A 22492-nucleotide genomic window follows, 5' to 3' on the forward strand; every position below is an offset into this window, starting at 1 on the left:
GGTACGAGTTGAATCGGGATACAATAAAGCATCCTCGATAGTGACTTGTGTACCCATAGGGAGCGTAATAGTCGCTCGTCCAGAGCCAACTATTTTCGCATTGTGCCCAGCGATTGTCAAAACATTTCCTGACCTCTTTGTGAGAGTTTGGAAATATTTTATTTCCCGAAGAATAGAGTTGGTGGTACCACTGTCTACAAGGCATAATTCTTCCTCCATTGGATTGACTTCCGCATAATCCGACTATTTTTCCTTTGATGAAGAACTTCTTGCCTCCGGTCGTCTTGTTTTGGCCTTTGCTCTCTTTTGTAAAAGCAAGTGCTGATGACGTGTAAAAAAATAGAACTGTGTGCGAGAATGAAAAGGGGCACTGCATCCTTTATTGCTTTTGATATTTATACAAGAGAAGGAGACACTAAAGGAGTGGCCAAAAGCCACGTCCGTACATGGGGATCGTGCAGGGGCACGTCCCTTGGAGAACGCCGGTTAGAAAGCAATCAACAACTGCTTACTTTTCATAACAGGCAGCACATGTTTGGTCATTAGACAAATGATAAAGTCACGAAAGAAAAAAATACACACATGAAATGTATCGACGATGGCAGTGGCATAGCCAAAGCCTGGACACGTGCCCAGGCTCTGGCTCCAGCGAGGAGGGAGAACGCATGGACATGATGATAAAGAGGCTAAAGCGACACAACTAGGGGTGGTAATAGATCATAGCCCTAATACTTGCTTCACAAACTAACAAGGCTCTTAATTTTGTTAGTTCAAAATTATATTGTTTTATGATCTAACCCTAACTTGATTCGATCCTTAAATTTGCTAGGCTAAATTAAATGGACCGTTACAACCCCTATACACAACAGCACCAAAACTAGGGCCAACAACGCGTCGATACCCCATGGACCCGCCACTTGTTTCGGCGGACGACAACACAGCTGAGGCCCGGTGACCTGGCTTCACCTTTGAGCTGGCTCTACCACTAGACATGGGCCCAAAGCCCAAGGCTGCTAGGGCTAGTTTAAAATATTTTTGGACCACTTTTAAGGGAATTGTTGTAGAAAGCTAAAATCTACCCCTAATAATTTTATGATGCCCTTAAAACTAACTAAACTAACTTTTAAGAGTTATTTTCTAGAGAGCTCTTGGAGATACTCCATACATCCAAACACTATTTAGAAGTTTTCCTATATTTTTAATTTTCATATGATTGTAATTATCATGCAACAACATTCCTACGTTTTTCCTATTCCTGCATTTTATCAATCCTATATTCCAAACGGTGCTAGGAAACCATTACCATTTTTGCCTTGATCAGATTGTTGTGCGCAAAACGCATTACCAAGCAAAGTCAAACGATTGCCTTCATGCTTTGCACGCCCATGTAGCACCATAACCAAGACAAGTGAATGGCAACCAAGAATCAGTTAATGTGAATCCCATAAATCAAGAGATACGAAATACCTATTTGGCAGCTAATCTGGCCAACATATCAAAATTCACGTCCAGAATTATCTGACCACAAACCAAGTAGTCAGCTACAGCAACGCCTTTTCATAGGTTATCAGCAAGCATCAGCACCTCCTTAAATGTTGCTCACCTCTTCAGCCTAATTGTTGTTTGACACCTGCATCGAAACTAGCACAACAATCCATATCCAGAAACTGATAATACTGCCTCGGTCCAGTCCTTAACTCCGCACAAGTGACACGACCTGCTTTTAAATAGTGAAACTTGCAAACAGAAACTCCTTGATGTTCAGAATTTTTCCTGTCTGGAGAAGGAAATCGCCACGGGTCAATTTGGCAACTTCATCCTTCCACAATCACTATATCTACAGCTACATGATTGTTCGACACGCAGTAACAAGAGAAAATTCAAACACTTGCCATGAAGAGTAACTTCCAGGCGAACAGTTAGGTATGGTATATTATTTGGTTTCTCTGCTCTGGTAGTTGCCCTTGCCCAATGCTGACCTCAAGTTTGGCGCCATCATGCTGTTGTCTTGATGCATCCACAGGAGAGCCTAAACAACATTAGTGCCATGAGCTAAAATGAAGTCACAAATCATTTCATAGGTCATAGCTCATCAGATTATAAGAGGTACAGCTATGCAATAAACAAATTACTAATCAACTAATTGACTCCAAATCTACTGTTTATATTATAGTAGCCATGGCCCTATTAGCACTGAGAAAGCTCCACCCCTGGATAGTATCAACTGTAATCCAGAAACAGAACATTCATCATACTAGGAACCTCAGCCTAACAAGACTAAGGTCCCGTTTTGTTTAGGGTGACTAAAGTTTAGTGGCTAAAATTTAGTCACTTTTAGTCCCTAAAAAAGCAAACATGGTGACTAAAGTGGAGTGACTAACTTTAGTTCTTTAGTCACCAAAAGTAGGATTTTTTACCTTATTTGCCCTCTCCACTTTCTTCTTGCAGCAAACATCCACTAATTAATAGGAGCAATACAGTCATTATTCACAGCAATTAATGTTCTTTAGTCCGGTTTAGTCACTGGAACCAAACGGGGTACTTTAGCGACTAAAGTTTAGTCTAGTGACTAAAGGAACCAAACATGGCCTAATAATCATTAACAGAATGACTAGGCAATGCAAAAATAGGTCTTTATTTTTCCAGATAATTAAATATTCAATAGAGAAACTAACAAACTTCCCAGTTCCAGCTGGCACACTGCTAGACTTTCTTCATGTGGCACTTCCAGAAAAATTATGAGATCTATTGTGTAGAACTAGTTCTTTGTGCCTCTGCGAACCCAACTATCGGGTACCATAATTAAGGGTACCCAGATTACATCCCTAATCGTACCAAGACACCCGAGTACCAGGAAATCACAGGGCAAACACGCCCTGACCTCCAAGGTCACGCAGGACCAAGCCATGATTCGTCCGAGGCTCCGCGTGCCGACTGCGCAACTACGCTTTGCCTAAGCCAAACCTCCGGTGAATGCTACATCTACGTGGATCAGCAACCTACCAAGGGCACCCTTGGGCGGAGAACGCGTGTCCGCCTCACCCGAGGGCATCTCAGGCGAGGTCCCGGTATGAGCCCAGCCTCGACCGACTTCTCGAAACCCCAAGACATGTGCATTAAATGCAGTCTGTACGAACACCTGCCCGCTGAGGGCGCCAAAGTCAACAAAGGACGACGCGACCGTAGTCTAATCTACTTTCAGCACCCGCAATGCACGGACGCGAATACGATGCATTGTTCCCCCACTCCGGTTATCGTTTCAAACAACTCCGAGCCTCAAGAGAAAACTCCGCCTCACCCGAGCTCGGCCTCGGCCAACTACCCTAGCAGAGCGCATTAAATGCCACCAACCCTCCCGTGAATCCCGCAGGAGACAACTCCGACTGCTATTCCAATCACTCTAGTCATGACTATGTATCTGTATGCCGACCCGGTCTCGGCCTCGGGGGAAATCTCTGTCTCGCCTGAGCCCAGCCTCGGCCAACAACACCAACAGAGATACGCACGCCACCGCCGACCCTCCTACGAACCCCTCTAAAGACGGGATGGCTACAAAAACCGCAAGGCCGATGTCCAACCAGCTTTTCGCCATCCCGGATAACGCACGGGCCAAATTACCACGCACTTTTTACCATGTCGAGTGACATTTCAACCACTACGACTCGACAAACTTATAAACGTCTCATCTGCGCCCCTCACAAGACAGGCTTGGGTACGCATCTATACGATCAAAGCGCAGGTTACAGGGATCAAACATCCTTCTCCTGATCAAATACAACGCCCAGGACAAGGGACATCCCGTCGACCATACTGCTACAAGGGCTCGGACTCGTATCCTCTTATCACAAGAGCAGCGCAACAACCCTTGTAACTCATGGCTTCCCCTTTGCGACTATAAAAGGAGGAGTCTAGAGTCTCCAAAGGGGGAGAGGAGAAACACACTACACTTCACTGTTTGCTCTTCACTCCCGATATTGGCACTCGCTTCAATCTCTCGGAGACTTGGGACTCACTCCCTCTCTCGACCAGCTTGTACCCCCTACTATGAGCACCTAGGTACAAGATAATATAAGTCTCATCCCCCCTCGCTGGAAGTAGGGCCTTCTCTTGCCCGAACAAGGGTAAATCTTGTGTCTTCTTGCATCATCCATCTGGACCGGGGCACGCAGCATAAATTCACTTGTTGGTTAGGACCCTCGGGTCAAAACATTGACACCAACTTTTCATGTAAATAACCTAAAAAGCTAATTGTGCATATGTACTTGTCATTCCTTGCAGAATAAATTGACTTGTCGCTACAACATTGCACTAGAGCAAGTAAATCATAAATCTATGATATTACAAACTGCAAATTTGGCAAACAATACAACATAGAGAGAATTCCATGTGTAGCATAAAAAAGGTTGCTCTCCCATCTCTACTACAGTAGTGTTTTTCTCTGGTACCATAATTCAAAGACCAAGTTGCCCATGTGCTCTGGTACCATAATTCAAAGTCCAAGTTGCCCATGTGCTGTTAGATTTCGCTTCCCTCGGACACCACTCAGCATAGAGTCCGATGGAGCTGCACCAAAACTGCTCCCCCCCCCCAGCACTGTGATGCCACCAGGCGCCACCCCGACCGCGCCTGGTATCTGTTTACCTGTGGTCTACAGGCCCGACAGCAGCAAGGTGGCACTGGCATCTGCTTGATTTCTGATCATCAGTGCTACAACAAGTACTGCTTTTTAGGTTTGTTTTGGATGCCACTAGATTAGCTGCAGACTGCACCACTGCGGTTTCTTATAAGATCTTGTGTGTTGTTTTGATACAGAGGAGTTGTAATCAGTACATTAAAGATGTAATCAGTAAACTAAAGGAGTAGTAGTCTGCAAATTATGGTGGTCTTTGGGAATCGGGGTGAAGGATCAAAGAAAATTAAGCTTGTCCTGCTAATGTTGTTCCAAGAAACTTTATGACATTGTGAGCTTCTGGTAAAGTAGGAGCGCTAATCTCTAGTACTCTTGATTTGTAGCAGTTGCTTTCAACCATGTTGGACTGTACTACAGAGAAAAATAGCAGCGATGCTTTGCCAGTGTGTGGCGTCAAAGGGAAACAAATCTAGCAGGAAACTAGAGCACACGGGTTAAATTGGTCTTTTCCTGTCACAGTTAATGCCCAAGTTAGCAAAAACAGACAACAGTGGTAGTAGATGTAAAAAAATGAATTGGGGTACCAGAGGGAAAGACACTTCTGTGGTAGAGATGGGAGAGCATTTTTTCTTTAAACACGTAGAATTCTCTCATAAATATATGTAGCACAACCCACAAATGCATAAACGATGTGATTCAACAATTGTGTGGAGCAAGTAAATCAGCAGGACAAAATATTGAAACAGGATTAACTGACCTCAGAGCTGCTGGAAGCAAAATGGGTTCACTATCTCACATTTTGTTTGGCCCCATAAATTTGTTTTCTCTCAGCAGGTTTCAGAATTTGGAAGGAACACATCAAAGTTTCGTCAACGCTCATCATTGCGCCAGCATTATCAAATTCACCACAATAATTGGGAGCCGAGAATATGGTGACAAGCTGTCTGTCAGCAAAGAATTCATACCCATCCTCGACAACCTGAAATCACATCACATTACATGCAATATAAACACCTTCAATTTCCAGATAATTGAGAAATAAAAAGATCAAAACAGAAGCTGCACTAAATACTAAGGCGGTACCTGATGAGCACGACAAATAAGATCAAGATCATGCCTTTGCAGGAATTCTGAAACCTTGTCAGCACCAAAGGTATATGAGACCCCTCTATCATTCATGCCCCACCCTTGAACATCTTTTCCTGGATCTGACCAAAGTAAGTCACACAGTAGACCTTGATCTGGTACATCGGTTGGACGTTGCAAGTTCTTTATCTCATCCAAGTGTGCTAGATCGGGAGAAAGTCCACCGTGCATACATAATATTTTATCATCGATAAGAGCAGCCACAGGTAGAGTGTTAAAACATTCTGTGAAGACCTTCCATAGCCGCACATTAAATCGACGCTTGCATTCATCATAAAATCCATATATTCTGTTTATTGAGGCACATTCATGATTGCCCCTCAGAAGAAAAAAGTTCTCAGGGTACTTGATTTTGTAAGCAAGAAGAAGGCATATAGTCTCCAAACTTTGTTTGCCTCGATCAACATAATCACCTAAGAATAGATAATTGGCTTCAGGAGGAAAACCTCCATATTCAAAAAGCCTTAGAAGATCACTGTATTGACCATGGATGTCACCTGAATACCAAATGACAGGGGACATTACAGTTAAATACTGATGTTCAGCTATTCAGTGAAGACAAAGAACAAACTATCACAGTCCAAAGCTTGCATCAGTAGAAATAGAAAAATAGAACAGATTTTATGAGGCGAGGAACAACAATATGAGAACATCAATGAAGACAAAGGAAACAATCATAGTCCAAAGCTTGCATAAAAAATAGAAACATACAAGAAATTTTATGAGTGAGGAACAACAACATGAGAACAATAGAGGAAAAACAATTCAGTAGACATGAAAGTAGTAGTTCAGCAGTTGGAATGGCAAATGGAACAAGTGGGCAGGAGCTACATCGGTGCTTCAAAGACCCACACAAATTATCTGCCTACAACCACACAAACAGGAGACACAAAACAGCAAATGTCCAACATCACCCTAGTGTAGATACTAGATACTTGATAATAAAAGCTAATTACATGTGGATCATCCTCACTATGTGAAGTATATGTAATATGTAAACATATAAGTATAGCTTTGTATGTGCCATTAAAAAGGGCATATCCAGCACAGAAAGCTTGCATAAACTCTGATGCCTGGGGAAGAGAATTGCTACATAGTGTTACCCTTGCTTTTTTTTGCAAGTTGGACTATTCAATCCCAGGACAAGAAAGTACCACTACACAAGCCTCAACTCTATTATATGACACATACCAAGACCATAGAAACAGAACATTAGTGTAATAAGACTGGTGAGACACCCCAGCCATCCTAAGGAACTGGCGGAAAGAACATAGGTAAGAGGCACAAGCATAAGAATTGCAAGGATAATCAGCAAATACGATTAACTACATAGAGGGGAACCACTCTTTGTCACCATGCCCTCACCCATGCCTACAGCTGCTTTTATGCAGACAGCCAGACACATATATTGTTACCCAAATTTTCTCGTTGCAAATAAACCACCAGCATGGTAATGACATAAACATCCATTCATAATCAAATTAAAACCCAGGAAAATAAAAGGGTCTCATAAAACACATCCATATACCAGCAAAAAAAATCATTAAATCCAGAACAGCCCAGATTAATGGTACAATTACTCCAGTGCTTCATAGAGACACGAACGCCAGTTTCCCACGAGACGTAAGCTTCACCCACTGGCGGCGCAAACAGACCAGATCTACCGCCACGGCCGGCCGGAGACGAGAAAGAGGGAGGTGAGGTACGCACCGCAGATCTTGATGGGCGCCTCGAGCTCGAGGAGGTTGGGCTGGCTGAGGAAGATGGCGCGGGAGACGGTGCACAGCTGGCGGATCTCCGACTCAGAGAGCTGCACCTGCTTCCCTGGGCGCGCGGTCCGCACCTCGAGCAGGCGGCGGATGATGTCGTCGAGGAGCGCGGCGTCAATGCCCCCGCCACCCTGCCCTCCCGCCGCTGGCGCCGCCGACATCCCCTCCCCTTGGCTGGGCTGGGCTGGAGAGAATCAGTGGGGCTAGGGTTTCGGGCGGCGCGTCGGAAAGGGCGAAGGGGGGTGGAGGGACCGAGGAAAGAAATTAAAGCGGACACCAGATAGGTAGATAAACTCTCGCGTCTCGACTGAGGTGTTTCGTTTATTCGGTCACTGAAATTTTCCCGCTAGTGCCATGGTGGTGCGCCGTATACGCGACGCGTTCGTTCGTGGTGACCTACCCTGGTGGGTCTGCAACGGCGATGTGGCGGACAGCGGACATGCCGAGACGTACGCGCTTTCTGTCTCTTTTGTCATCGCATCTTTTTCGTTTCAAACGAATGTCCCTTTCTAGCGTCTTTTTTTCAATAATATCATGTTTGTTTCGTTGTAATTGAATTCCATTTTAATAATTATAATTTAGACAAAATTAATTAAGTTTATGTATTTATATATATAATATATTTATATATTATCTTATATGAGAGATATTTATATTCTACATTTATATTATAACGAAGCGAGTATAATAATGTACTATAAGTTGTACATCGAAAAAATATCATGTAAAATTATAGAATCAATTTTCATTTTTCACCTCATGGATTTGAGATATGGTTATATGATAACTTTGGAAAGTGGTAGTATATCACATTCTAAAAAAATAGTTTATTCCAATAGTAAGATTCCAATTCCTTCAAATGAAAGAAAACAAATGGGATCTAATATTTTTTATAATTAATTGCAAATTTGTTTGAAATGAAATATATTTTTTTAGTACAAGACTCTCGACAGCTGATAAGCTCGTAGGCTGCTAGATGGCCGATGATTGTACTCGGTTTATGGTTGAAAAAAATTCCACACTAGTCTTTAAGGTGTTTGCATGCTTCGGACTAAAGTTTAATCCAGATTTTGGATACCCGCTAGAAGGATTAAATATGTGTAAATGTAAAACTAATTGCATTAGTCATTGTTAGTTCCCGAAACGAAACTATTAAGCATGATTAATCTATGATCGGTACATTTTTATTCTAGCAAAATATGGCTAATTATGGATTAATTAGACTTAATAGATTCATCTTGCGAGTCATGTCTTATGCAGTTAGTTTCATAGTTACCACATGTTTAGTCCTCCTAATTAGTATCCAGAACCTACACTAAACTTTAATCTGGGATCCAAACCCCCCTTTTTATTGTGATTGTTATATTAGCCATATAGCGGTGGCCAACAAGACATTGTCGGCTCGCGGATACCTTCTAAGTCCTTAAATTTATATATGTGTGTGTCGGGGATAAGATCATCGGTCCTTAGGGCCCATCGGTCAGCAAGTGTAACACTCCAAAATTCTATTATGGATAAATTAGGAAAACTCATTTCGTTATTTAAATAAATATGTTTTTAAATAATATATTACTTATAAAGATTCTTATATGAACTATCCTTTGTGTTAAAAATTTATTCTCAAAAAAGAATTAAATTAAACTATCTTTTAATATAGATTTTACATAAAAATTATATCCTTTTAAATAGATATGTGAATATTATAAATTAATTTTATTGTACTTCTAAAATGTGGCTATTTGTTTAAATTATTTTCTTTAATAGTTATTATTGTAAAACATCTTACATGAATTATTACTACTAATTTTCATTTGCTTAAATGGATAAATTAATTAATAAAAATGATTTACATTCATGTTGAGTTTTTGTTTGTTGCAGTTTATGCATGAAATAGAAAATTTAATTTAACTCTAAATTAGACTTGAATTTTAAATTTAAAATAGAAAGCAAAAAATAGAAATATAAGCTAATATAATGGATATGTTTTGTGGGTTTGTTTGTACACGACGTCCTTTAGATAAATTCGATACAAATTAGGATATCGCAATAAGATATTTAAGAAAAATACTTCTTTCAGCTCGCGTGTAACACCCAAAAATATAATTTAAAATTTTAAATAAAAATATATTGTAAGATTTATTTAAATTGAATGTATAATATGATTAGTACAAATTAACAACAATATTATTGGAAAAAAAGAGATAAGTTAGAGTTTCTAACACATAGGATAGTATTGTAACAAATAAGTACCAGATTTGATAACAGATTTGGTTTCGAGTTTGTTAGAGTTCCTAATAGATATACTAGGTGAGTGTCCGTGCGTTGCAACGGAACCGTATAATAACACAATAACTTATGTACATATGTGTGTTATATTGTTATAAGTGTGTGCCCGTGCATTGCCACGAAACAATACAGGTGGATTTCATGTCCACTAAACAATACACACAACATTACAAACAACCCGAGAAAGACAAAAAAAACTTAAAAGAACTATAACATAAATCGCTGGAAATGTGGATTTGACCACTAAAACGACTTATTTTTACATATATGTACTTCCATATTAATTTTGTCACATATTAGTATATAGGTATGTGCTCGTACGTTGCGACGGTAATAAAAAAAATTAGCATGAAACATACATACGAACGACAAATATCATTATGGTATATAAAATCTGTATGATAAAATATCACTGTAACATTAATATTATATTGACGATATAAATATGTAATATTATTATAAATACGCCGACTTAGAAAGAACTGATGTCGAACAAAAATTATAATATCGCATAAATTATTTCTAAAGAATCAATATAAAATTTTGAATAATAGGCAAATATATTGATAACTATATACTAATCTAATCTTTTTAGCAATATTGATAAGCCTATGTGGTATGTTTGCAAAGAGATTAAGAATGATGCATTAATGTTTGTCTATGATAGTGCCCATATGTTGGAACGACACAAAAATATATTCGATAATTGTCACTGTCAACGATTACATGAAAACGAGACCTCAATATCTTATAAATTATTTACCAACAAACAATACAGTGCTATTTTCAATTTTACATCAGTTATTCAAAATCCATCTCACTAATGGATCAGCTCTCCCATTTACCTCAGCAGATTCATCGATTAATAGTGAAAAACTAATCAAGGAGCCCAAATGTTTCAAGATTCATGAAGATAAAAGGTACTGTATGTCAACGGTCACCTTAGGATTAGTTACAATCACTCCAAATACACTGAATGTTTCATAGAGGAGCGTCTCATCAACATCCTGTTAACAAAGTAAGCATGAAAATATTAGTCAGTCCTCAGATGAATTGAAGAGCAGATAATGAGGAAAGTAGGATTTAGGCCAACTGCCTTAATCTCAATTGCTAGATCTTTACACAAACATAACAGTCCACCTTGTGGTTCAACAATTTAACAAAGTCCTGTAAGGGAAGTGAAGCTAAAAGGAGGAACCAAACTGGGATCACTAAAATCTTGGGAAGTGTGCATAATGCTTCTATGTACCTTATGATACGTTAAAAGAGATTCCAGAGACCCCATGTATGCCAGCACTACACCAAGTGTTTCTACAGTATAGAAGATACTTTCCTAAAAATTAAGAAAATATCATAATACGATTGCATAGTTATTTGTGCAAGTCCCTGTCTGGCAAACCAGATAAACTATTTCCATGAGTGCTCGTTGGGGTAAATCATGAAAGTTAAGGAAATCAATCATGAAACACAAAATGTTTCAAAATTTTACTTCTGAGAGGTGATAAGAACTTTCAAGACTCTAAAGTCATTCAGCCTGTCCGGAGTTGGTGGAGCTTCAGGAAACACAAGAGAATCAACTGTTCTATTGTTATATTCAAGAAATTAAATTGCATAATCATGAATCTGTGACTGTTGCTGGCTGAATTCTTTCGCTTATAGTGAGTTGTGACCCTATATAGATACATGGAGATTACAGAAATAAATCAAACGGTAAAAAATAGTGTGTACCGGTTAAACTGGTAGTGCTAAAACTACACGATGAGTAACTCGATCCTCAACTTTCTTATAAATTGAAATATCGAACCGAAGTGACAAAATCCTTCAATACGTTGGCAATTGGCATTCAAAATTTGAATATATGTGACGACGTGGCAATTACAAAATAACTGAGAAAAGGCTATTATATACTACTGCCATACTTTTACTAACTTGTTATTTTCCTGCTTAGGATCCATCTCCTCCAGCGTAGTTGAATTGTGTGGCGTCACTTTAGATGTCATGTCAGTAGTCTGTAAAGCCTCAGCTAAACGTCAATAAATAACACGTGTAGCTTTTATTCCAGAGAAAATATGCATTAAATATTAGATTAACATAAGACCGAGTCATCGACAAGTCCCATAAATTTAGGCTTTGTGAGCAGTCTTTTTAGAAAATAAATATATACATGTATACTGGGACATTTAGAAATTGATGACAATGAGTAAAATTGCAGATCATAGATCTTAAATTCAGGGAACATACATTGAACTCATTCTAGCAAGCAAGGTATTATGCATATATATTAGATCCCATGTGGTGTTAAGCCGTCAGTTCAGAGAGCATCATGCATTAAAGGTTTTGTATATCTAAATGAAAGTGCATTCATCCCTTTTGTGAGTTTTGGTGATTTGGATAACAACACATTTAAAGGTCTAACAAGTTTGCTAAGTGTTGAACAGGAAATTCAGTATGATGAACATACTTTAATAGTGTATAATGATCAGTGAACAAAGGTTCAACACGAGGTTAAATAACCAATGAGACAATGCAAATGGATATAATATGATCTCTACATTGGTTTGAATATATGGACAAGACCTGAGAAATCACTACATACATATGATCAGAATAGAGGATGAAGTGATTAAGAAAAATAGGTCAAGCCAAAGTGAATAAGATATGAGAAATCGTAAATTGGCTTGACCATATTACTATCAGTCCATATATGCTTCTATGAGAATCAAACTAGAGCTTGATTAATCTTAACAGTTATATCTAGAAGACATTCAAGCAAGGTTCACAATATTGAAGAAATGATTCTCTCAATGGATGCTCAAAATGATGTGACTCAAGAATGGCTTGATATGGTGAAGATAACAAGGAAAGGGCTTCGAGGAACTAAGCGAAGGTGAAGGCCAAGCGACGGCTTGTGGACCGAGGTACCATGGCTAAGGTGAAGAAGAGAGTACTTGCACTAAGTCGATGAACTAATCAGCTATGAAGAGTTATAACATGTTGATGCATCAGCAAGGTGACTTGAAGCCATGTTTTGAACTCATACATGGTGATATGGTACAAGTCACAGGGTTTGATTTATGTTTGCTTCAAAAGGTGAGACAAAGATTTTTGTGATCCTTATGAAGCAACGCCATGGAGAAATCACACATGAGCTGAGCTGAGCTTCTTCAGCTGTAGCTGAGCTGAACTTCAGCTGAGTTGAGCTTTCTCAACTCCAGCTGAACTTCAACTTCAACCGGGGTCCAGGGAGGTTCAACCGGGGTCCAGAGAGGTTCAACCGGTGTCCAGGGAAAGTTCAGCCGGGGTATTTTCCCCGGACCTCACTAGTCAAAACCGGTTGAACCGGTCCTAGGGGAGGTTCAATCGGTGTCAGGGTCACCTGACCGGTCTGACTTCCTGACTGGCAGACTAACTGCCAGTCTGACCCCAGGCGGTTGAACCGGCCCTAGGGGCGGTTCAACCGGTGTCAGGACCTGTTTCTGCAGTCTGACCTGCAGTCTGCCAGTCTGACTGACTGACTGTCTGTCAGCCTGCCCCAGGCGGTTGAACCGGTCTTAGGGGCAGTTCAACCGGTCTTGGTCAACTTGACCAGTCTGCAGGTCAGTCTGCGAGACAGTCTGACAGTCATACTGGCAGACAGTCTACCTGACCTGCCAGGGGCGGTTCAACCGCCCTAGGGGGCGCTTCAACCGGTCTCAGACAGAAAAATCTGCCCAACGGCTAGTTTTGAGCTCCACCTATATATACTCACTCCTACCTCTCTCCCCACACACAAGAGCACGACCCAAACTCCATTTCTAACTTGAAGAACACATCCCACTCTCTCTCACACATCTCTTGCCTCTCCCATTTCAAATCTTTGGAGAGAAATCTTTGAGTGAGTTTGAGAGCTGCGGTTTTTGTGCTTCATCTCCAAATCTCTCTTGCTCTTCTTCATTCGAGCTTTGGTACTACATCGAGTTCTTTGTGGATTCATTACTCTTGGAGCTTCTAGCTCCTAGACGACTAGGTGTCTCTTGTGAGTCTCCAAATCTTGTGGAAGACCACAAGAAAGTTTGTATTACCCGCTCGTTTGAGCAAAGATTAGTGTGTGAGCTTGACCTTTGTGGTCGGCAAAGGGAGGATTAGGGTTGAAAGAGACCCGGCTCTTTGTGGGCGCCTCAACGAGGAAGTAGGGCACCTTGGTGGTGTGACCGAACCTCGGGATAAATCTTGTGTCTCTTGTGTTCTTGTTCATTGTGCTTACTTGTGTTCTTCGTTCTCTCACCATTGTGTGGAAGATTTGTTTATATCTTTTTGGTTTGTGGATTTTGAGAAGTGCCCTTCTCAGATCTACTACTTTGAACCCTGTGGATCAACTAGAACATCTCATTTCCAAAGTTATCTGGGTGAATTTCGAGATCAATTCAGTTTTACCCAGTTTGCTTCTAGTTTTTTGTTGAAAAAGTTTTAACTTGCCTATTCACCCCCCCTCTAGGCAACTTTCAATTGGTATCAGAGGCTAATCCTCATTCTAACGCTTAACCGCGTGAGGAAAAGATCATGTCGCGGGGACTAAGAAACGAAAGTGCTTCTAAGCTTGAAAAAGTTGAGATTGTCTCGACTTCATCTTTTGGTGCAGATGTTGATAGGGTTGAAAACGGTTTCGGATTTTTTTCGGTTTTTCGGATATCGTTTTCGATTTTTTCCGACCGAATTCAACGATAACGGTATTTTTCGAAATCGAAATCGGTTATCGGAATTTTACACCGAAATCGGTATCGAAATCGGTACAACCTTTTACCGACCGTTTTCTTCGGTTACCGAATTTAATCGGAATTTACCGATTTTAGATTTCGGAATTTTCCGAATCCGAGGATAGTAAAAAAAATAAAAGTATTTTTAGGCCCACACTTCACTATGGTCTAGTTATTCAGGAATTGTAGAGAAAGCTTGTCATGGTGTCTTTATATAGAAAAATATGTGGCTCATTCTACTATGACTAGACGATGTGGGACAAATGCTACATGCTGCGCATGGCACTTGGGGTTGTATTAGCGCTTGCTGCTGGGCCGCCATCACGTTTATACGACGTGGGCCGTCGCGGGTGGCCATGTGTGGCAGGAGCTAGCCTCTTGTGCCTGCCGATATATATATATATATAGTTTATATATATAGTTTATATATATATAGTTATTGTATTTTAATTGTTTATAATATTGAGTTGTTTGATTAACTAGCTATTTTTTAATATAGTTGGAGTAAGGAAATGTTGATCTTTGACTATATGAACTTAAACTTATTATATTATTAACTTGTAATCTTTGTGAGCTTATTATATTGTGAATTATGTACTTGTGATATTTGCGATCTTTATTGTATTGTGAAGTTATTATATTGATATGATTACCGATCGAATTTTAGATTTCGACCGTTACCGGCGTATTTTTCGTACCGAACTTTCGTTTCCGATGTTTCCAAAGTACCGATATCGTTTCCGTTTCCGGAGTTTCCGTTTCCGATTTCATTTCCGATAAAAAAATATGAAAACGGTAACGATTTTAGTGTTTACCGATCGTTTCCGACCGTTTTCATCCCTAGATGTTGATCCTAGGGCAATAGATCTTGCCATGAGAATCGCCGAAAGGATGTTCCTCAAAATGAAGGAAGACGAGGCGAAAAACAAAATTGAAGAAGAAAATGATCGATGGAGACCAAACGACGAATCCACCTCTTCACAAGGTTTGTCTTTCAAATCCACTTCTCATATGTGCTTTCTTGCTAATGGGAGTGACAATGAAAGCGAAAGTGAGGATGAGGAGGAGCAAGAAAGTGATAGTGAAGATGAGGATGATCTTCAACAATTTTTCGCTCAGCTAAGCAAGAAACATCAGATGAGCTTGCTCAAACTCATGAAAAGAGCGGAAGAACAAAAAGAAATGCTTCATAAGCAAGAAGACTTCCTCATTAGAAAAATCAAAGACTTAGAGAAGTTGACCAAAGAGCATGAGAAGCTAAAGTGCTCTCATGATGATTTGGTCCAAAGGTATGAAGACATTTCAATTGAACAAATTAAAGTTGTTAATCATTCATCATATATTACTCAATTAGAAAAAAATGCTATGTTCAAGAACACGATAGAAAGGCTAAATATTGAAAATCTAGCTTTGCAAGAAAAACATGATATGCTTGTGTGCTCTCATAATAAATTTATGGATTCACATATCATGTTAGAAATGGCTCATGAGGTTGTGTTAACTAATTTGAAATCATTCCAACCTCACTTATGCACATGTACTCAAACAGAAACTATATTATCATGTGCTAACAAATGTTGCTCTCAAGAAAGCCAATCTTCCATTGAGCTAAAACTTTCAGGAACAAGTAATGTTTCCTATGCAAAAGAAAACAATGAGCTCAAGGAAGAAAATGAGAGGCTAAAAAGGAGCTTGATTCAATTGAAGGGAAAGTGTCATGCTCAACCTTCTCAAGATAACCGTGATAGTATGGTGAAAAAGCTTGAGAAGGGGACAATAGTAGCATGCACAAAACCCCTTCAAAAGAATATCAAGCTTTCCAAGAAGAGCATGAGCAAAATTCATGGTAAGAAAATTAATGTTCATACTATTTGCTCTAACAATGTACCTATGTGCTTCAACAAAGAAAGATCAAAGAGAAGCGATAGAAGGTGCTATGGATGCAAGGAGAAGGGTCATGAATTGATTCATGCCCCCACATGAAGAACCAAAACCTTGCACGATCAAGAAAGATGACCATCAAAAAGGATGAAAGCAAAAGGCAAATGCATTGCAAGGACAAGCACCGCATTTGTTACAATTGCCGTGAAAAAGGTCATCTATTCAAGGTTTGTCCAAAGGGTAAAATTCCTAAGCCTAACTTGTCAATACATTCAGATATGCTTAGGAAACCCAAATTTGACTCTTGTGCTAGAAAGGTGATGAGTTCACCACATTCTAGGACCAAGGCTATTTGGGTGCCTAAGTCCTTATTGGCTAACCTTGATGGACCCATCATGAGATGGGTACCAAAATATACTTAATAAGTTTTGCAGGTACCTAGAGATGGTATGAAGCTTTGGGGTGCTTGAGTGGTTTAACTTAATTCTTATCTCAAGCTATCAATCTTACATTGACTATTCTTTTAAGATTGTCCCAAAGATGAATTGAGTTGTTATATCACTAACTTCATATTCATCTCTAGCAAGAACTTGTGTTGTAGGGAATAAGGATTGATTAACCTTTGTCGGAATCAAGCAAAAGGCCTACAACTAAGTGATATCCAAAGGATGGTAACAATTAATTCTTAAGTGCACATTGCTTTTAATTAGTATATTCCTTTGTGTCTTTTGTAGCCACATAGCAAAAATGAAGCACTTGAGAATGAAATTAAAAGATTTTACCTTGCCTTGGAAAAGATCTAATTATATGGTAGATTGCAAGTTCATATTTTTATATTGTGACAATCTACATGCTTTAAATTGATTGAATGTATCTTTTGGCATATTTCAAGTTAATCATCATATTATTGCCATGACCTAGACATAAAGAGTATTATCCCATGTTCTTAAATGAATAGAGTGCTAGGTAAGAAATTCAAATTCTTAAAGCACTTACCAAAAGGGAATTCTCTATATGACTAGAGTTGTGAGACTAATGTTTCTATCCAAGTGTTTATGTAGTCTCACAACATGAGAATGTGTTTCCCAAATGGAGTGTGCCATTCAACATTCAAAGAAGATCAAACCAATACTATATGATGTATTCATTCTTGTTTAAATTGGTTTTGAGTCTTCTACATTAATCACTCACCATGCTATGAATTAAACTTGCCATGTAAACTTAATTAAATAATCATGCTACTTTCATCTTTTTTACAATTGATGTTATGCATGATGCTTGTAAGGGTAATTTAGTTCATATCATGAGGTTTCCTTGTTTTAGTAACCTTCTTGTCATTCATATACTAGAGGTTGCTAAATAGGAAACTATTGTTTGTGTTTCTAATGCAATCTGTTTTAAGCCATTTCATGGGAATTCATAAGTAGAGATTGTGCTCTTTCATTTGGTAAAATCACAAGCATTAAAGGTTAATCTTCACCTAAAAGAAAGATTAGAAATGCTCAAGGCAAAGATATGGAACTAGTTGTTTCATTTGGTATGTGACCAATAATAGTTTCTTTCAAGTGGCATTCTTTCAATTGGTAATAATCTATTTTATGGAAAGAAATGTCAATATGAAGGTTAAATTCCTTTTGGCTTAAATTTGTAAATTGGTGCATATTATTAACTCACTCATCCATGTGCATTAATTTAAAAGGAATTTAATTTATGACTTTATGCCTCATAAATGATGATTTGTTTGCCATTCATATATAGATATCATCATTCATTAAATACTTCCTTGTACTACTAATACCTTTTTTTCAAAGTGTTTTATCGACTAGTTTTAAAAGGAAAAGAGATAACAAAGAAGAAAGTCTCCACAAATGATGAAAAGAAGAATACTAAGGTGACACCACCACAGATAGTAAGATCTGTCAAATTGGTATAACAAATGGTACGTTCTATATGGTGGTAAGTATTCTTAGGCATAAGTTAATTCATTGCAAATTTGTCATGCCTTGACCATGATATGTAATGTACTCCTCATGAGACTCTTAACTGAATTGAAAGTGCATGTGGCAAGTCATTCAAATACTTGATGCACATATCTAGTGGGAGAACATTATATATCTAGTGTCGTAGAGAATAAGTTTCCCTTGAGTAAGCTATACTAAGACAATCCAAAATGGTAAATTTGTATCTCATTCATATGGATTGTAATCTTTGTTTTCTAAATAGCTACTCTTGATGCAGTTTAAAATTCCCTTATCGTTAAATCTAAAAGTGCATAAGAATTCTTTTTGTTGATATTCATCACATACATATGCACTAACATGGATATGATTTTTAAAAACTGTTAAAGGTACAATTAGTGATCCATACTCTCTAAATTTTGGAAACCCATATTTTGATATCTTAGAAATCTACTTCAATCGGTATCCATATGTGAGAGCACCTAGAGGGGGGGGTGAATAGGTGATCCTGTAAAAACTTAACTTATAGTCACAAAAACTTGTTAAGGGTTAGCACAATAATTGCCAAGTGGCTAAAGAGGAGATCTTGCACAATACGACAATCACAGAGAATTCAACACAGAGGAGACACGGTGATTTATCCCGTGGTTCGGCCAAGTACAAAACTTGCCTACTCCACGTTGTGGCATCCCAACGGACGAGGGTTGCAATCAACCCCTCTCAAGCGGTCCAAAGACGCACTTGAATACCACGGTGTTTTTGCCTTGCTTATCTTTATCCCACTCGCGAGGAATCTCCACAAATTGGAGTCTCTCGCCCTTACACTTAAGATTCACAAAGAAGCACGGAGTAAGGGAGGGAAGCAACACACACAAATCCACAGCGAAACGCGCACACACACGGCCAAGATTCGAGCTCAAAGACTATCTCACAGTTTCTCACAAGAACAGAGCTCGAATCACTTAGAATCACAAACAGATGCGCAAAGACTTAGTGTGGATGATCAAGAATGCTCAAGAGTTGCTTGGATGTCCTCCTCCATGCGCCTAGGGGTCCCTTTTATAGCCCCAAGGCAGCTAGGAGCCGTTAAGAACAAATCTGGAAGGCCATCTTTGCCTTCTGTCGTCGGGCGCACCGGACAGTCCGGTGCCCGATTTCCTTCCTTAAACAGCGCAGTCGACCGTTGCTGATCTGGGAGCCGTTGGCGCACCGGACATGTCCGGTGCACACCGGACAGTCCGGTGCCCCCTTCCGACCGTTGGCTTGGCCACGTGTCGCGCGCAGAATCTGCGGCCGACCGTTGGCCCTAGTCGACCGTTGGCTCACCGGACAGTCCGGTGCACACCGGACAGTCCGGTGAATTTTAGCCGTACGCCGTCGGCGAATTCCCGAGAGCGGCCTGTTCGGCCGAGGCAGCCTGGCGCACCGGACACTGTCCGGTGCACCACCGGACAGTCCGGTGCACCAGACCGAAACAGCCCCTTGGCTGTACACAGCCAAGTCTTCTCTTCTCTTCTTCTTTCTGTTTCTAACACTTAGACAAATATATTAGTACACAAAACCAATGTACTAAGACTTAGAAACATACCTTTGTTGAAGATTTGCACTTTGTTCATCCATGGGCATTGATTCACATTTAAGCACTTGTGTTGACATTCAATCACCAAAATACTTAGAAATGGCCCAAGGGCACATTTCCCTTTCAATCTCCCCCTTTTTGGTGATTTATGCCAACACAACATAAAGCAGGTAGAACAAGTGCAAAATCACTTCAAATAAAAACTCAAATTGGTTTTGATTCAATTTTGGCATATATGGATCATCCTTTGCCACCACTTGGTTTGTTTTTGCAAATCAAACTCAAATCTCTATCTCTATGTCAAACACACATGTTGAGGCATAAAGAGAGTCATTTTAAAAGAGATTGATCAAAGATTTAAAAAAACTCCCCCTATTTCCCATAATCAACACTTCTCCCCACAAGAAGCCAACTTTTGACAAGAGAGACAATAAAAGCATTTGACAAAACAAAAACTCTACTCTATTATTTTCAAAATCTCTCAAGTGGTAGCTGATCCATTTATCGCTTTGGCCTTTATTTTCTCCCCCTTTGGCATCAAGCACCAAAACGGGATCAATCTTGGCCTCTTAACCCCATTGCCTCACCAAAGTCTTCAATTAAGAGCAAATGGCAATAAGATTTCATGAGATGAACTTGGAATTAGTTACCCTCTCATCGGAGTGCAGTGGAAGTCTTTCATGGTCCAAGTCCACCTTTTCCCTTTCAATCCTCCTTCGAGACTAAATCATCAAACTCAAGCACATGGTTAGTCTCAAGGGGTCAAGTTGTAACACATCTCCCCCTAAACATGTGCATCACTTTGCAACGGACTTGTGAGGTCCAGGGAGTGTTTGTACAACTTGAGCACCACAATAAACAACAAAATGCAGAATGAACATGATCAAAGGCATAAACACATGTATACTATAATTCAATCCAAGTTCCGCGAATCTAAGACATTTAGCTCACTACGCAGCCTGCAAAAGGTCTTCTCATCTAGAGGCTTGGTAAAGATATCGGCTAGCTGGTTCTCGGTGCTAACATGAAACACTTCGATATCTCCCTTTTGCTGGTGGTCTCTCAAAAAGTGATGCCGGATGTCTATGTGCTTTGTGCGGCTGTGTTCAACAGGATTTTCCGCCATGCGGATAGCACTCTCATTGTCACATAGGAGTGGGACTTTGCTCAGATTGTAGCCAAAGTCCCGGAGGGTTTGCCTCATCCAAAGTAGTTGCGCGCAACACTGACCTGCGGCAACGTACTCGGCCTCAGCGGTGGATAGGGCAACGGAGGTTTGTTTCTTAGAGTTCCATGACACCAGGGACCTTCCTAAGAATTGGCACGTCCCCGATGTACTCTTCCTATCGACCTTACATCCAGCATAGTCGGAGTCTGAGTATCCAACTAAGTCAAAGGTAGACCCCTTTGGATACCAGAGCCCGAAGCAAGGCGTAGCAACCAAATATCTAAGAATTCGCTTCACCGCCACTAAGTGACACTCCTTAGGCTTGGATTGAAATCTAGCACACATGCATACGCTAAGCATAATATCCGGTCTACTAGCACATAAGTAAAGCAAAGAACCTATCATTGACCGGTATGCTTTTTGATCAACGGACTTACCTCCTTTGTTGAGGTCGGTGTGTCCGTCGGTCCCCATCGGAGTCTTGGTGGGCTTGGCGTCCTTCATCCCAAACCGCTTTAGCAGATCTTGCGTGTACTTCGTTTGGGAGATGAAGGTGCCGTCCTTGAGTTGCTTCACTTGGAACCCAAGGAAGTAGTTCAACTCGCCCATCATCGACATCTCGAATTTCTGCGTCATCACCCTGCTAAACTCTTCACAAGACTTTTGGTTAGTAGAACCAAATATTATGTCATCGACATAAATTTGGCACACAAACAAATCACCATCACATGTCTTAGTGAAAAGAGTTGGATCGGCTTTCCCAACCTTGAAAGCATTAGCAATTAAAAAGTCTCTAAGGCATTCATACCATGCTCTTGGGGCTTGCTTAAGTCCATAGAGCGCCTTAGAGAGCTTACACACGTGGTCGGGGTACCGTTCATCCTCGAAGCCAGGGGGTTGCTCCACGTACACCTCCTCCTTGATTGGCCCGTTGAGGAAAGCGCTCTTCACATCCATTTGGTACAACCTGAAAGAATGGTGAGCGGCATATGCTAGCAAGATTCGAATTGACTCTAGCCTAGCCACAGGAGCAAAAGTCTCCTCGAAATCCAAACCTGCGACTTGGGCATAACCTTTTGCCACAAGTCGAGCCTTGTTTCTCGTCACCACCCCGTGCTCGTCCTGTTTGTTGCGGAACACCCACTTGGTTCCCACAACATTTTGCTTGGGACGAGGCACCAGCGTCCAAACTTCATTTCTCTTGAAATTGTTGAGCTCCTCCTGCATGGCCAGCACCCAGTCCGGATCTAGCAAGGCCTCCTCTACCCTGAAAGGCTCAATAGAAGAGACAAAGGAGTAATGCTCACAAAAATTAACTAATCGAGAACGAGTAGTTACTCCC

The 22492-nt window shown here is 40.2% G+C and overlaps 1 protein-coding gene across 2 annotated transcripts; it reads right to left on the bottom strand.

Moving 5' to 3' along the window:
• Positions 1–1414: 1414 nt before the first annotated feature.
• LOC100272981 (Serine/threonine-protein phosphatase PP1 isozyme 2) lies at positions 1415–7768 on the bottom strand. 2 transcript variants are annotated; one of them, NR_158589.1, is made up of 5 exons: positions 7487–7768; positions 5714–6273; positions 5388–5609; positions 1893–2029; positions 1415–1777 (listed from the first exon to the last, which is right to left on the bottom strand). NR_158589.1 is itself a non-coding variant. In NM_001365721.1 (4 exons), exons 1-3 carry the CDS (start codon positions 7704–7706, stop codon positions 5418–5420), a joined length of 972 nt encoding a protein of 323 aa, NP_001352650.1. In that variant the 5' UTR covers positions 7707–7768; the 3' UTR covers positions 1694–2029; positions 5388–5417. The 2 variants fall into 2 exon arrangements, 1 of the variants encoding a protein (NP_001352650.1); NM_001365721.1 differs by having other exon boundaries at positions 1694–2029.
• Positions 7769–22492: the final 14724 nt, after the last annotated feature.

The sequence above is a fragment of the Zea mays genome, chromosome 9 (genome assembly GCF_902167145.1).
Source record: "Zea mays cultivar B73 chromosome 9, Zm-B73-REFERENCE-NAM-5.0, whole genome shotgun sequence".
Lineage (NCBI taxonomy): Eukaryota > Viridiplantae > Streptophyta > Magnoliopsida > Poales > Poaceae > Zea > Zea mays.